This window comes from Idiotropiscis lumnitzeri, chromosome 17 (genome assembly GCF_059441095.1).
Source record: "Idiotropiscis lumnitzeri isolate Australia: NSW breed Sydney's pygmy pipehorse chromosome 17, RoL_Ilum_1.0, whole genome shotgun sequence".
NCBI lineage: Eukaryota > Metazoa > Chordata > Actinopteri > Syngnathiformes > Syngnathidae > Idiotropiscis > Idiotropiscis lumnitzeri.
The window spans coordinates 6157871-6175708 of NC_142407.1; the positions used below are offsets into that span (position 1 = coordinate 6157871).

At 39.7% G+C, this 17838-nt stretch overlaps 1 protein-coding gene across 3 annotated transcripts in view; it reads right to left on the reverse strand.

The window, feature by feature from the left end:
• Window positions 1–17838, reverse strand: part of LOC148319853 (cell adhesion molecule 2-like) — a 200527-nt gene that overhangs the window by 55174 nt on the left and 127515 nt on the right. For 2 of the 3 annotated variants that reach the window (XM_088279665.1, XM_088279663.1), the window contains one exon: window positions 6696–6722. The exons of the other annotated variant lie outside the window; for it this stretch is intronic. In XM_088279665.1, coding sequence (XP_088135791.1) covers window positions 6696–6722 — 27 coding nt within the window. The remainder of the gene's footprint in view (window positions 1–6695; window positions 6723–17838) is intronic. 3 annotated transcript variants of the gene reach the window in all.

A 17838-nucleotide genomic window follows, 5' to 3' on the forward strand; every position in this document is an offset into this window, starting at 1 on the left:
ATTACATTGGCAAAGCATGCCAACGTAACACGGTAGGTGGCAAAATAATCGCCCCCCCCCGAGATGGATAAAAACAGGTCAATTTTTCCGCTTAATTTATACTCCACAAACGCAATTTATCAGAATGCAGTGTTCAGAATAGTGGGGCCGAATACAACATATTATTGCAAAAGTTTGTTGACTAAACTACCCCTTTAATTGCGGTGATAAATACTACATCACATGACAAGTTAAATAAAGCCTTGGCAGAGGCCAATGTTTGCCATCATGGGTGTAAAGCAACCTAGAGAAGACCTTGAATGGGAATGGCCCATTTTTTTCAACATTCATTATTAAAAGCAATATGCTAGTAGCACATTGCACGAGGAGGAGGCCCAATGACATCCAGGAACCTCCACTGCATGAATAGTCCACTGGGACAGAAAGGGCCAAAGGGGCCGCCATGATGGTTCTATTAGAACAATGAAGTCCTCTGTGCGCCTAATTGACCAGTGGAGGAGCCTTTTTGGTTCTCCCTTCTGGCCACCCAGACCTGATTTAAATGTATCTCCTGAGGAAAGGAGGCAGCTGCTCTCCCCTGATTTCCATGTCTAAATTTGGATCTTCTCTTCAACTCGGAGCTTTCCCCTACTTTCTTTTCCAGTTCACACGCATGCCGCTCAATTCCCTCGCTCGGCCTATCCATGGCTCTGTCGCTCATTTCCTCTCGGAGTTGATCCCTGAAGGGTGCATTTCCACATTCTTTGTCTCGTATTTTCATATCCTCCTCGCTCCTTTGCGTTTATCTCGATCCTTACCGACATACTTGCTCTCCATTGTGCTTGTGAAGAGCAGGGGTGGGAATGGTGGGAGGGTGAGTTTAATTGCCCTCACATCAGAATGACATGCCAAGGCTGAAGCAGGTCAACAGCTTCCTCATCTGCATGACATTAACAAGGGATGCAATAGGGAAATTAGCTTTCCGTCACTTAGTTCCGACTACATCTTTCCGGATGCAGCACTGAAGGTTAACATTGTCTCTGATCAAATGGCAAATTATTTCTCCTTCCATATTTTAACCCTACTATAAGCTAGCTAACTTTCTAGATGAGATGGATGTTTAAAATGGAAGCACTCATCTACATCCATTTCTTCACTCAACCATTAAGTGCACATGTTCACCGAACAATCAAAGCTGGCCGCAGAGCTTCCCGACAATCGTTTGGATTCCCAACCACTCATTATACGCAGACAACCGCACACGGTGTCAATACTGCATCAAGACTTTATTTTCCGTTTTTTTTTTTTTATAAGAACAACGACTACCTCTCCCAAATGGCTAAGCCTTGAGTGCTGAAGGAAAAGCAAACTAGCAGACAACTAATACTACTAAGACAGAATTGTACATGCTTCCGTTCCGTGTTGCGGCATGACCTTTCAAGTAAGAGTCTTCTAACTTTCCTTATTTAGGCATTCAGGATGCATTGAAGAAGAGGAGAAGTGCAGCCAGACAGACTGACAGCCTGGAGCTGCTGACCTTTATGTCAGGACTGGAGCGCAACTGAGCTGTACAACTATGATGTATAACCATGGAAAAAGGGAGCACGATATTTTGGTCAGAACGGTTGCCTTTTAAATTACTGCAAATTAAAACTCCACTGATCGAGATCACAAATCTCTTGACAAATTTCCGTTCCATAATGTTGATTACTTTGTGAGACTGAAAAACATCAGAAAAACGACCCTGGTATGCATTTGCAAATGGTAAGTTTGACCTTTTCGACAAGCCGCTCACATTTCTTATTACACAGTAGGGTGAAGTTAGAATCAGCGTGCGTGTGCGTGTGTGTGTGTGTTTGAGATTTTGCCAAAAACATTTTTCTGAGTTCCCACTGACTTTGACCGTGAATGTCCAACAACCGCTGGTGCCAAATTTGAAACAAACTATTGAATTTTAAATTCAAAGGGAATTTTAAATTCAAAGGAATACGTTGACCACTAAATCTAATCACTTCATCTTTGAGACAAAAGGACATTTGCGTAGATGTTGAAGAAATGCACTGAAAAGTAAAGAACATAAGAACATTTACGTCTGTGGTTGGACATAAAAAAAAAAAAAATAAGGGCTGTCACAATGCACCTAGCATTGCGACAGTTGATAGAACAGATCTAGCTTTAACCAATCCAATTAAGAAGACACCCTTTACATATGCTCCTTTTCCACAACATGGTTACTATATAGCTTGCTAAGCAAATTTGGACTTGCTATTGATATATTACCATCAGAAGAAGCTGTCACTAACAGCTACTTTCAATACGATTATTTACAAAAGGGGAACTGGGAATAGTGGTGGAAATTCCCACGAGAGGCCAAATTATCATCATCAACCATCAGAAACAGGCATGAGGCAAATCTGGCAAACTTGCGAGGACGAAACAAAAACCACTGCAGCAAAAGAAAAAAAAATACATTTTTGTGGACTAATAAGACAAAAGAGCTATACTGTTTTTTTTTTTGTTTTTTTTAGAATTCGTATTGCTTGTTATAGCCGACAAATAAATGGAAAAAAAAACAAAAACGCATTTTACAACCCCCCTCCAAAAAAAAAAAAAGGTCAACAATCAAAAATGCTGGTAGCAGCATAACAGTTTAGGGCTGCTTTGCTATTTCATGGCCTGGACTATTTGTTGTAATGTATAACGAAATAATGAATTCCGCTGTCTACCAAAATGACTCAGACGAACATCCAGCCATCAATGTGTGCCCTCAAGGACAAGCACTTTTGGTTTATGCAACAGGATAATGACGACCAAAAAGATTACAGAAAGGGAAGGGGTGGGCTTAATTTTTTTATGGCACTGTACATTCATTAATTTGGGCACTCTTGAGTTACGAACTGTAGCTCCTGTATTAAGCAGATAGCCCCACCCTTACTGACTCGCAGTATATTATTTTAACAATGACCTGTGTCATTTTGACAGAGAAGGCCACCACAATAGCAGCCGTGACCCTGACGGGTTGACGAGAGCGCATGGCTGCGCCACTTAATAAGGTCAGCATGTTGTTGTACCCAGTGAAAAATGTTCTCCTAACTTAAATTGTCGGCATATGTGGCACCCCAAAAAAAAAAAAAAAAAAAAAAAAGTTTCTTTCTGTGCCAAAAATGCCAAATTAAATAACATCCTTTGGTGTTGAAATCAAACACAAAGCTAGAAAATTTCACAGCCAGGTCCTCAACAGGAAATTGATATAATTTGTCCTTGACTCTGGGCCATCAATTTAAAGGGCAAAGATATAAACCTTAGTGGAAGAGATTCAAGGTGATATCAAGTGTCCTCTTATCCAGACTCGCAGAGCTCTCTCAGTCCTTTTTTAGCTTAGGGCATACAATGGATAGTATTAAAATGGAGCTAAATTGGCCTCTATGAATGCTGCATACAATGCTGTCTTCCACATGGAAAATTTGTAGAGAAGAAGCTGACAGCTGCAAGGTGAGTGAGAGCTGAGAAATAAGCAAAAATAAAAACCATAGACGCTTGTTTCATAGACGAGAGAAGGAAGCACGCTAACATTTCTGCATGCGCGCCTCGTTATTGGAAAATATTTGTTTGTGAGAATTATGCGGCTCGTGAATATAATTATTAGAAATGTTTTGTTAAAGGCGCATGATTTAAAATACTGTCATATATGTGTGTATATATATATATATATATATATATATATATATATATATATATATATATATATATATATATATATATATATATATAAATATATATATATTAGGAATGCACGTTTAATTTCCTTACCTGATGATTGGGAAAATTATTTAATTGATCATTTCAATTTCTGATTATTTCAGGGTTAATTGTTCAATAATCTATTGTCTAATTTACAACATCCAATAGCGTGCCAACATACCAACAAACTAAATGAGGTAAATTAACGGCGCTAATTTCACACAATCGACAGCATCGATAAATTTTGCCCATCCCTAGTTGTTTCCAACAGAAAAATAATTCCTCATCTCCTATTTTCAGCCCATAAGGACTGTTCCTCTCGCCGCCCTCCTCAGCTGTGACGCCTTCAAAGCAGCATTAGCAACCATTCACACGCCTCCAGCCGTAATTGGTTTTGTAAATTAAATGTCATAAAAGCATAAGGTCATTGGAATCAGGTATAAATGGGATATTGAAATTCAAAGTTTCTTCCTGAAATGATACAGAGGAGAAATGACTTCAGCAAAGCACTCTGGGAGATGAGCAGAAGCTCTGGGAATGTTCACGTGGGAAATCAGACTAATCACCATCACCAACCTAAAACTCTCAAATTGCTTGAATCAGCATGACATGGTGTGATTCTTTAATATATGTTGATATGTTGACAGATACTGCTCATTTAGAAGCAATGCAAAGAAATGTGGTGTATCCCGGGGGAAAACTTTTAGTCCAAGATAAGAAGGCTCCTCTTTCGAAGCACCTCTTATCACTTGGATTGGTGTGGCAGATATATTAAGAAAATAAAAACTCAGCATAGACTAAGGGTTTGCAGGAGCTAAACTGCTGACACTGAAGATCTCACTTGACATATGAGCGCAACATTTGAAAAAAAAAAAAAACACAACACATTAAAAGTGGGGGAGTGTATGTTCTTTAAATGGAATACCATTGATTTATATACACAGTTGCCCATTACTTATATACCTACATCATACCAATATGACCGATGATTTATATTCACAGTACATGTTTTTAATCATGTTTTCTTGCAAGGATTGGGAATTACTAAGTGGCCCGTAAAGCATGTACTGTAAATAAACAAGCTTGATGCTTTGATGAACAAATGCAGAATTGCCATTGTCGAGTTCTATTTGCAAGGGATTTGAAAGCGGGCGACTGTTCAAAACTGTAAGGGGATCCTGGGAGGCAAATGTTTCATCACACTAAAGCAAATACTCATACATCACAAACTAATCTAATGGCAAGTGAAAACAAAGGGAGACATGTGCTAGACTTTCAATTCCACAACATCTGTTGTCCTAATTGAAGTGGGATGGATTTCTTAAACCAGAGAATGATAGCCAGGTTCGAGTCAATGATCTCTTCTATTTGTCAAATTATGGCCTGTGGATACTGTAAATGGTTTAAATGAATTTGCCAACCACACTCCACTCCAGGAGGACAAGGATATCAGGAATGATGACGAGTAATGGGATCAGACATCAGAGGTTACATTTACAGTGGTGATGATAATGCGATGATGGCAGAAGGGAAAGGAGAAGACTGACTCTCTGAAACTCCCGACCTGCTCAAAGCTCTTCGGATTACAATACATATATTGTCCAAAGACTTTTTATGGGAGCAGATAATCAGCTCTATTAGGAGGCAGGCAAACCTTTCCATTACTTCACACAAAAAGACTGTTCTTATCAGCCATGAATTGGGAGAGGATTTATTGAACTTCCGTTCGAATCAGAGAACGCCACTTATCACCATATTAGTAAATTGTTCGGCACAATTCACAATACAATAATGCAACCTTAGCAATTTTAAGGAAATAATGACTCGATACATTCGTGGCCACACAAAGGTTGAGAGGCTACTGAGTCGGTTTTTTTTGTGTTTATACAAAGTGACTAAAACCGAAAGATTGAGCGGTGGTTCATCAGCACAAAATTGCCCCATACGACTCCTCTGTTTCTTGTAGACTGCCAACTGATCGAAACCTTGATCATTTCCACCAAGCAGTTTGGTTTAGCTTGTTATTGTTTGCAATCTTTGCACATTTCTACTGTCAAAATTGGTAGTGGACCACTAACTGAGCCATAACATATTAATATATTCAACCAGTGAACCTAATACTGAAACCAAAGCTATTGTTTTAACTCGGCACTATACTGTAATTCTTCATTTAACGCAGGTCTACACATAGTGTCGCCATCCTCATGCTGTATTGTACTCTATCTGTGGCTGTGACTGAATGCGTGTTATTTTAAAATACGGGGCAAGTCCATGTAGAGTTGACTGACTGTTAAATGGCTAATCATTAGCCGCTTGGCAAAAGTTTATTTGTTATTATTATTTTATTTGTTTATGTGTTACCTTTTATCTGCTCACTTTAAAGTACACTGATGGCTTTATGTCTCTTTCTAAGGGTGGAGTTTTAAGTAGCTATGGTAGTCTACATTAAGCTAGCTTACAATGTTTACTGTAGATGTGTCGTTTTGCAATAGGCATGGTGCATGTCAGCCTCCTCTATTAAGTGTAAAATGATTCCTAACTTTGGACATTCGCTGTCTTTTGCCTACTTTTTCTTCCTGGCTCAAATGTATTGCTTTGCAGTAGCATTGCATGTGCAAAAATAACCATTGCAAAATCCCACAATACAGCAAATAGTACATAATTAACTACAATACCGCGAGGGAGGACTGTGATTCAGTTCGCCACCATTTCAAATCCCTAACACCTGAAAAAAAACTGTCTTAAAACAGTTATATATGCTATTTGCCAAATTAAACAACCACACAAATGGAACAGCCCCATGTAGTGCGCTGCGACATCCCATCTTTCCTTGTAACTCCTATTTTAATGGCTTCTATTATACACATACCTCTTGCGATATACCAAAATGAATGCTTGTAGGAGACGAGCCTAACAAGCCACACATGTATTTCTAATTCTAAATGGAGCTAAAACTATACATGGCTCCCACTCACCTCTGACTTTGCCTTTGGAAGCCATCACTGATGTCCACAAGAAGACAAAAGAGGTTGGGGGGGGGGGGGTTGAACAGACAGCGAGAGGAAGGAAGAGGAAAAAAAAAGCAGAAGAAAAAGGGACAAAGACAGAATACATGATTAGACAACTGTTGGAACAACAGCGTGTCTCTATATGAGGTGTATGAAAGGCTTTATAAGGAGACCCTCAAAAGTGAGTATACAACACGGCCGCTTGAAATGAATCCGACATTTGTTGCAATTTGCCTCTACTGTAGCTATGCTGTTATTGATAAGTCAGTGGTGCGTGTCATCCAAGCAATCAAGCAATCATCCATGCAAACACCGCTGAAGGTTCTCACTCGCTGGTGACTGACAGCAGTGTAATCAGTCCCGAAAGGCCCAGACAGGACTGTCCTCCGAGGAGAAATAAGTTATGACACCAGGCAGTCCGACGAGCGCTTCGCTGAAATACGTAAGGACTGCCCCCCCCCCCAAAAAAAGAGAGAACCTCAAGAGATGACAGAAGCAAGCATCTTCTCAGAGACAGCGGCGAGTGAAACAAACAACACAGATTGTCTATTGATGTGCGTGTCTGCACATTTGTGTGCATGTATCCAGAGGGAGAGACTCGTATGTTTCATACACACGGCTTTGCCCGATTGATGGATCTACTGGAATGCCTCCAGTGAGGCTGAAAACCTCAAAGAGACAGTTCTGGGGGAAAAAAGATACCAGGAAGGGAAGAAGAAAAAGAATTTCACTGTAGGTGCAGTCTGCAGGTTTTGTGCATTTAAAAAAAAAAAAGAGCTTTGGATCTGGCAGCTGTACACACATTTATACAACATGGTGGATTCAAATTAGTTGAGTAATTTTGCTTCCTTCATTTACCTATTGAACTTCAAGAAAAGGAAAAGTAACATTAAGGACTTCAATCATAGTTCAGGTACACAAAAAGCTGTTTTTTTGCTGGGGTGGGGGCTTGCACGTAAAATGGAGGAAGGCTTACTTGCCATGCACTCCGCAGTTGTATCTGGGAGTATTGCAGTTACTAAGCAACCGGCACAACAGTTCCACAAGTTCCAGGAAGCTGATATTGTAGACACTTTTCATTTTGCTCTCTCTCAGCCCTCCATTTTCACATGGCATGTGCAGATTGATTGTAATGGCCACCTATTACAAGTTTGCCGTGCTTCTGATTGGACACAATGCACTCCAGTTAGGACATGTGACTGTCGCGAATCAAGACCTCCTGTGATGCATTTTAAACGAGCCCTGCCGGGATCTAATCTGGGTAATTAAGCACAAATAATATCAACCTGATTATTTGACTTATCGACTGATTTGTGGTGAATAAGTTTGCCACAAATATATGAAATATGAAATGTACTGTCTTGTATATGAATAATATTAGAAACCGTTTTTAAAAGTATCAGGAATATTAGGATACAATTCAGAAAGTCCTACAATCAACTATGATGCACAGACTTAAATTCTTTACATTCTATATCTATAATTGTTACTATTTCTCGAATACAGTAAAGAAATACATTACATATTTTTTCAAAGCCTGGAATAAATTAATGACATTTCCATTTATTTCAATGGGGAACAATGATTTGAAACACGTCTTTTGAGATACAAGATACAAATACAACTCTTATCCCAAGGCATCGCTGTATTTGTATGAACATGAATGTCCCCTCGCAATGAAATACTTTGGTCACTGTGGTTCAAGGCTAACATTGTGAGCAAACAAAAAATAAAAAGGGGCAGGTGGAGAGAACGAGTGTCTGGTGTCACAACCGTGATGCTCAGACTTGTGAGGAGCTTGTTTTCAGTCTCCGAGCGTCAGCAGGGGAGCTGTCATAAATAAACTGTGTGATACTTCATACAGGCGCCACCTGCTGTGACTCACATCCACGTACACAAGGCACTGTGGTGATCACAGCGCTCCCTGAGGGTAAAGGTCTCCTGGGAGGACCAGTGTTCATTTGACAGTCTTGTCACAACTGCCTTTTTATATCTGAGAACTATTTAGTTTTTTTTTTTTTTTAGTGCATAATCTCTCTCACCTCCTCTTGATTTTCTTACGAGGCCGATATGCCCCGGAGTCAAATCTCGGTGTGACAAAGAAAGGACAATAACGCTGCTTATTACATCACACCATATCATAGCAACCCAGATAATATAAAAAAGATTCCTCCCGGAGATGGAAAGCCGCTACGGATGACATCATTGCAATCTGATTGGATACTCACGGTAAGTGACACCATCCTCTAGCTATGACATGACATCATTGCCATGTTACTGTTATTCTCGTTTAATGTTCTTGTAGAAAATAATCCATATTTCAGAACCAAAAAATGTGTTTGGTGTTAAAGTACAGTGTTCCCCAACTTTATCTTTCGCACCGCCAATATATGACATATTTTTTCGATACTTTTTGAAATGATTTTAGAAATACAAACATTTTTATTTGGTTTAAATATATGTATTTTAATAATACTGGAATTCCGAATTTATGGACGCAACGTGCCGGGAAGCATCTAGGTCAGGCATCACCAAATGGCGGACCGCGGTCCGGATCCGGCCCGTACGATGGTTCGGACCGGACCCATGACCGATCTACGATGAATTTTTTTCAGGGCGCATTCTCAAACGTTGGCGCTGCAATTCTAGTTAATACGGAAAAGGCGTCACTGATTTGAGCCAATCAAATCTTTTGTTTACGATCCACTGCCAATTGCGCAGCAGACCGGAAGAGAGTGCTGCTCACAGTATGCCTTGCTAAAAAGTTAGCAAGGTCGATGCGTCTTGTTTTTAATGAATGGACGGAGAAATTCAGTTTCGTTCTGGCTGCAGCCGATTCAAAACCAGTGTGCATCATATGCTCCGAAACCGTCGCATCATTGCGAAGCGCCACTATGAAACAAAGCACCGCCCTTTTTTGCAAAGTTATCCGCTGACGTTTGAGGTGAGCACACGCAAAAACATCGAACTTTGAGTGCAGTCTAAGAGATGTTTACATTTTCGTTTGAATACGGTTGCGCAAACATTATCTAAAGGAAAACACAAAGGCCAGATGTGTGAAATAATCTTACCAAATCCCAATGGCCCTGACTCCGTTCCAACCCAGATTTAAGTCACTGGCAGGGCAGTCACAAACTAATTTTTCTCATTAAGAGAAGTTAAAAAAATATTCAAAAGAAAAGGTGGTGTCAAGGCTCATTTTGAATGAGTTTTTCATGAGGACAGCCATTTTTATTGATTGTATACTGAACATATTGACCTATTTTCCTTGGATAATTAGGCTTTCCGTTTTTTTTTTAGGCTGATAACTCTTTGATTTGAGAAAAAAAGGTAAAAGATGTTAACTCAATGCTTAGCACTTGATATATTTCTGCAGGAGATATTTTACTGTTTTTTTCTGGAAGTGGCAAACTTAAGTTCCTGGAGCCACATTTTCTTGAATGTGAATAAACGCCTTATAATTGTTTGACTGGCAAACGTGTTGAATGGGAACATTGCTAAATATTTAGTATATAAGTGCGCTCTGTTGAAAATGACTAAATATTGAAACTAAAAATGTAAACATAGGCTCGACATTAAGGGAAGTTGGACTTTGGTTCGGACCTTTTAATTGGAAGACATTTTAGTCGTGGACCTCTGTGACTTTTAATTGAATACCTCTGATCTAGGTGTTAATGGCAGTTTGTTGGATTGTTGGTGGGGGGGGCAGGGATGAAAAGTCTAAAGGTTGTTTAAAGATTGTTTTGATTGCCGTTTGCTCGTTTGTTACTAATCAGGATATGTTGTTTCCTTGCAAAGATTGTCTAATGGTCACACACAGTACAGTTGAAGGAGCAAGCACCTGAATTTGATCTCACTTTCCCTTGCTACAGTCCACTTGAATTGGGAACAAATGGGCCAGTGACTAACCATATGCAGTAGATTGAGCTTGCATTGTTTTTTTAATAAAACAAAATGGATGTTAGAAATGCAGTACGACAATTATGCGACCATGAGCATTATAAGGATGTGCCATTCTCCATTTCACTGCACCTGCTTGGCTCAATACGAGATGCTAAAAGTTTTTAGTTCTATATTTTGGCGATACCAGGTACTACAGAGGGGTCTAAGCCATTGCCACGTACGTTTTGCTACCTACCTATAAAATATTGCACAGCTTAGCACCTTCCCATCTCGTTGACCTAATGGTACTATATGTACCCTCTCGAAAGCTCTGTTCACAAAATGCCGATATATTTTTTTGATGCCGGGAGCCAAAAAGCCCGCAAGTTCTAGACTGTTTTCTATTCGAGCACCAGTGCTCTGGAATGCCCTTCCCTCGGAAAAATAATAGCACCATCAGAGTGTAAATGTTTAAAACACGGCTGAAGACTCATTTCTATACTTCGGCATTTAGTTGAATTATTTGTTAAAATGTGTTAATTGTTGCCCACTTGGCATCCATTGGAGCCTGATCATCCGGGAAAGGGGGATTCCCCCAACTGGGGTCCCTTCTCAAGGTTTCTCAGTTTTGTTTTGTTTTTCCCGTGCTCGCCATTGGCTTAAGATCAGGGGATGTCATCAATATTTGTCAACTGCGGACATGTGAAGTCCTTTGAGAGTTTTTTGTGATTAAGGGCAATATGAATAAATTTGTCTTGACTTGACTTGACGTGACAAGACTCACTACTGGCTGACCTGATTCGTCATCACCGTCAGTGAAACATTTGAGGAAAAAAAAAGCTAGCATGGGCTTTTTCTTCTGCTGCCCTCAGTCACCTCTTCAATAAAATTGGTCTCCTACACATGGCTAGGAGCAAATACAGGTCACATCTGGTCTGACGCACATAATACAATAACACATCCTCAACGCTTGTCGATCAACAGTTAGAAATGGTTTCAAGAGTCGAAGATTGGCGCGGTAAAGCTTCATTTTGTAGAATTTGCCTCACTCAGTTGCAATTAATGTTGCACATCAATGTTTCCTGTTGCCTGACCAGCAGCAGCTCGGCAAACTGAATTCCACCAACGTGAAGAATATCGCCAGAGTATTTGGCTTCACAATGTAATTCATGCACACAACAGATAAAAAGAACGAGGCCAATATATGCAGCGGCACATTTCAAATGAGTCATTCATAAACTTGTGATTACTTTCTTTCTTGTTAGTCTTAGAACAGCTCGGAATGAATACGGGAAAATGTGTCTTATTTAGCCCAGTTTACGCTAACGGTTGCAATTCATCTCGGGGCAATAAAGACGATGGTAAACAGTGTTAATAGAGGGAATCAAGCTTGCTTAACACAGCTTATTGCCAACATACTGCCTGCTTTATTAAATCTGTCTACTGCATCATTGTTCCCTCACATTACAGGGGGTACACATCTGTTTGTTTTGTCACTTAATATATTTTCATTTCCACTCGTTAAAATAATTAGCCAGCATGTAGGTGATGCGTGGTTTGGAATTCTGTAAAGGACCGATGTGTTCGCATCTGTAGTGATGCGCAGGCGAGGACGGTGCGTCATGCGTGAATGACAACAAGCAGCCTTCTCACATTCTGTCTACACATTTGCTAATGCACAGAAAAAAACACACTCACAGGTCACCGTATTCAACAGTTTCTATTGACAGGTACAGTTCTACTTAGACTTGATTTTTGGTCGCCATGATTTCAGAAACTTTGTTGCTGGAAATGGAATATGATTTTTAATCCGGGCTTGTCTTTTAATGCGGGGTGTCATGTGCCCAAGCAGTTTTGAATGATGCATTGCCTCATTTGCGAGCCTTTCTCCACTTATTACGCAGAGCGGGCTTGGTGCATGTCACCTGTAGCGATAAAATCATATTTTAAGTAGGGCTCCTGATATCGACTCTTGCAGCTTTGTTTTCTTTGAAAGTTGCAGGCTCTTCTTCTGATGTCTCACCATTTGGCCTTTTCTCCTTTCCAAAGAAGCTCTCCAGAGACGTTTGTGTTTTATTCATTTTTTTGCTAGCTTGTGGGCTTACTTTTTTTTTTTTTTTTTTTTACTACTGCATCACGTAACCATGACAGGATTGAATGCACATGATTTTCAAAATAAAACTTATTGAAAACTCTGTTGCTATATAACATTTTTTATCAGTGTATCTGATACTAAATGGCTCGGTGTTTGGGCACCGCTAGTTTAGTTGACAATTTAATTAAGTACAATATTTGAAATAGGCAGTCGTCATAACTCCAAACAAGTTGAATTTAATCAGAACAAGACAATCATGAAGGCAAACCTTATATTCATGTTCTACAGCTGTACCTAATGATGTGTCCACTGAGTGACAATAAGTACAACCTATAGATTTTGATGAACAGTTAAAAATTCGAAAGATGCATTTTGTGCACTACGACGTTAATAACTGCGACGGTACTTGATTACAGTTGCCAGAGCATTACTTAGTAAAGGGCAAGTCACTTTCCCTTACATTTCTCCTGTCAAGCAGACATGCAAATTGCTTTACCCCCTTAAGGGAGGAGTCCTGGTATATGACATTTGCCTTTGTAATATGTATTTCTTTGGTCTGGGTGCTTGGAAAATTAATTCAACGTAATTACCCTATGCAGAGAATGCAGGAAACGTTGCCACGGAAGAGTGGGGGGGCCACGTAAGATCTTTCGACTCCTCTTTGTGATTACCAACCAAAACTGCGAGTTTGCTATTAGTTAAATATATCACAGCTGCAGTAAAACAGTGGTGAAGTAACACTTATGAATACCTACTTCATAGATACTAATAGGTTAAGCAGGTGGTTTATGTGACATGGGAACTGTGCTGATATAAGGAGGTGGATGGGTGGGGGCGGTTCTTTGGATTGGTACTGGGCAATGCTCCTCTTATTCCAGAGGTACTTCCTTTCTTTAAAGAACAAACATCCACTTTTTTTTGTTTTGTTGTTGTGGTTTATTTATTTTGCTGTGAATATTTGATTTTTGGATAACTTAGCATTGTTATTGTCTCACATAGAGCTATTCTGCGTTAAGGATAGCGTCGCTCTTGCTAGCTCAGCATTGCCTTACTTTGATTTCGATTTTTTTAAAAATGTATTTTTAATTGGGACATTAGTTTGGACTCAGTCCTCTAGCATGATTTAGAGAAGCCCACAAAGTGCTGCCTGCACGGAATCGCATGTGGTGGGCCCTCTATCTTCCGTTAAGTTGTGATTTTTGTTTTTTGCATCTTGAGAAATGAAAGTTTATCAAATGTGGGGAAAAAAAATCATCGCTCCATTGTCACAAATCGATCAATTGAAAGAAATATTTTTCACAAATGCTATTATTTATATTGTATTTCATCTAAAGTGCTGTTGCGTGCTCTTTGACGATGCAATGATAATGGTTGGATGAACGTGCCCTTTTTGGCATAGCTGAAAAGTGATGATTTTGGATGGAACAAGAATACCACCACCAATATATACATGTAAATATACATGTATATCATTGCTGTCATTTTAAAGCACATTTCATGGGGTAATTTTTACATGTTACGGCCTTACCATGAGCAAAGAATTTTGCGTTTGACTTCCATTACCGGTCCTAGTAAGCAAGTTAATATCAGAACATTAGACACTCAGTATGATGCAATGCAGTTCCAGACTTCAACACTACTATAATAAACATATTGTGAAATTAACATTCCTCTGACAATTTAAGTGACTTTTTCCCCTTTGCAAGGTCAGCTTTTTGGCACAGTTTTGATATTAAGCCTCTGTTTACTGAAATTTAGTTCAATTAAATTAACACTGGAGAAAGTATTCAATCAGTCAATGCAGGGATAGAGTAAGGGTAAACAATAAACCATGACCCCTCAATGTATTGCAGTTAAGGAGAGACCAAACAATGAGGATAAAACCGCACATGAGAAAAACTGCAAGACCGTTTTCATTTAATTAAAGAATAACATAAAACACAGAAAATAAACAGGCCCACATACACAGCTCATAAAATGCTGCCTTACGGCCTGACTCAAGTTTCCCCCTCAGCTTGGGAAGCACATTTCCATTTCTGCAAAAACCCTGAGGGATATCAAAATCATGAATCACCTTAACAAGAGCAGTCTAATAGGAATTGCAGCAGGATGGCGTACGCACCAAAAACACACACGCACATGAGCACACACACTGTCAAACAGGTGCTGGTGGAGGATGATGTACAGTGCGGGTAGAGCCCATAACTCAGCAAATGCTTTCTGTTTCCACTGCTTCTTCAAATGAATAGTTTAAAAGGTGAACTTCTATTGTGATCGATGCCTCCGGGCTAACAAAAGCATTCCTGGAGACAAAGCTTTGAAGCAAAAGGCATGCGGTCACCAACCTATAATCTGCTGCCATTCATCAGAGAGCGAGGGGACAGGAAAATTTAACAGATAATACAATCTTCATTTTTTGCAACCCTGTGCAGAGGTCAACTTCCTCTAGGAAAAGATGTGTGGTATCATTCAAAGGCGAGGCGGATGAATGATCTCATTCCTTCCGGCTAGCTTCCAACCACAAACCAAATATTAAATTATATTCTATTTCAATGGCAGAAAATCACTTCATCGTTGCAACATTCATGGTTTGGTTGATCCAAGCAAGATATCATGATATTATTGTATTATTACTCATAAAGAAAGCTATTCAATAAAGCACAAATCTGTTTTTTGGCGACTTCCTATCTCGTAAAGGGAGACAAAACCTTACTCCTGCAGTGGTTTGTACCAAACGCTACATCTATATCACAATTCTCAAAAAAATATAATGTATTTATCTATGGACTACCTGACACATTTTCATGAAATGTGGATTTTACCTTATATGCCGTTGTGATACAAATGACTTGAATAAATTCCTGTATCTGGACTTTGACCCAAATTGTCACCATACTGTAATTTTTAACCATCTAGTACAACTTTGCAGATTCTCGAGGGAATTGATTATACACTTGGATTTCCTGTTCAAGAAAAAAAAAAACAAGCAGATCACATCAATTGTAATCTTCGCAGATCAAGAATATAAAACAATTATATTTTAATAATGACAAGGTCAAACTGGTATAGTGGGAAAAAATAAAAGAGGGGCATAAGAATACGGCCCAATAGATATGGATTTTTCTTTCTTTTTTTTTTTGGCTGATTCTGATGTTTGGAAGAATAAAACTCAGATAACAAATTAATCGGCTGTTCAATTTTAAGAAATATTAATTCAATTAAAAAAAAAAAACATCATTTTTGGTCCCTTAATGCTTTCAACAATAAAATATGAATTGCAATTAGGCTTCACAGACCCAACTTAGTCGTTGTCGTTTTTGTTTCATTAAAACATGACAAAATATTGTGGAATTTATTTTTGGGCAGCAACGGATTAATGGCATTTTGCTTACACTGAGTTACAAGCTGTAAGTCAAAGCACCACTCTTTTTAAAATAATAATAATACATTAAGAATAAGTGATAGTTTCAGGCCTGAAATGAAAAGAAATTAAAATGTGTGGTCATGCGGTTGATTGTGTTAATAAACCACAGAAATGTTTCATCAGCCGTGACATGAAAGCCCCGCCTCCTCTTGATCATACCTTTTTTTGATCAAAAATGTGTCATTGCATTTTGTCGAGCCTGAATTATTCAAAGGTCAGCGAACAAAGGTGGGCAGGTGCCATGCTGCATTACAAAGGAAGGAATGGCGCTAAATTGGCAGTGTGTCTCAATGGGGTAGCTGACAGGTGACCTCTGCCTCAAGGGAGCGTTTGGCATCACACGGAGTGAGCTCGCTGTGATTGTTAGTGCTTCAAGTCAAAGCCAGTGCCTGTTAGCGCACATATTCAAACCATCACCTTTATATCCCATTCTAGTTATGGCATCCGAAGCCTTCCACGTTGAGAGATTCATAAACTACTTCGGATACGTAAAATCCCCAGTGATGATATTTGTACATGTACAGTATTTGAGTTTGTTTGTACATGTTAAGATTGGCATCGCACACGGTTTCAACTCCATCCTTTATCTGAGCTACTTCTCCTTGTGAAGGTCGCGGGCATGCTGGTGCTCATCCCAGTTATCATCGGGCAGTAGGCAGGGTGCACCCTGAACTGGTTGCCAGACAATCGCAGGGCACACAGAGACAAACAACCATCCGCGCTCACACTCACACCTAGAGACAATTTAGAGTGTTCAATCAACCTGCCATGCATGTTCGTGAAATATGGGAGGAAACCGGAGTACCCGTAGCCTATTCTTGTAGAACAGGGTGTGAGGGCCCTGCCACAGTCTGAGCACAAATTATCTGTGCGTGAAGACCCCAAAACAGAACCTTTATGCAATCTGGCTGATATCTTCCAATGTGATAATCACTTTTCCACGCCTATACAACTTTCTGCAGACTTGTCCTAACCTCGTGTATTCTCCTCAGGGGCTCAAGTGACATACACAGAACACAAGTGTAGAGACTGATTGCATTCAATTCTGACGGTCATTCTGAGGTTACGTATACAAAGCAAAAAAGTGCCCCCTCAAGATTTGTGGCTGCTCCCTCAAACATGCCTGTCAAGACCAGGCCTTGCTGGGCAGCAGAATTGTTCTAATGTAATGTCACCGGGTCTGTTTAACTACTTGCATTTACCCATATGGCAGAGAGAAACAAATGGAGAAAAAAAGAAAACAATTGTCCAAGTCAATTCAAGCTATTCCAGGACTTTAATTTCTTTTTCTCTCATTTTCCATGTGTTTCCTACGGCTGGGTTTTTCACCCCAAGTTTTTTCAGGATGTATGGCAACCCTGATCCAATGGCCACCAGGGCAAATGCGGCGAGAGGAAGAACAGTTCTAAGAAACAATATGTTTCCTTCCTTATAGGGCCTTTTTCTCCTTTCTTACTTTACTTTGCAAACAAAACCCGACCAGACCAAGATGCAAGCTGACACATTTTGAAAATTTGTATTTTGTGTTGTCTGAAGTTTGTGATTGCCATCTATTTACGCCGCCGCTTTAGGTCTAGCCTACCAAGGGACTTGCGGGAAAGCACTGAACTTGCCTTTTCCATCTCTACAAATTCATATCTCATTAACGCATGTTCATGCATGCATGCGTGCTCATTAACACAAATTCCAGCGTGCGGCTCCCCCTCGCA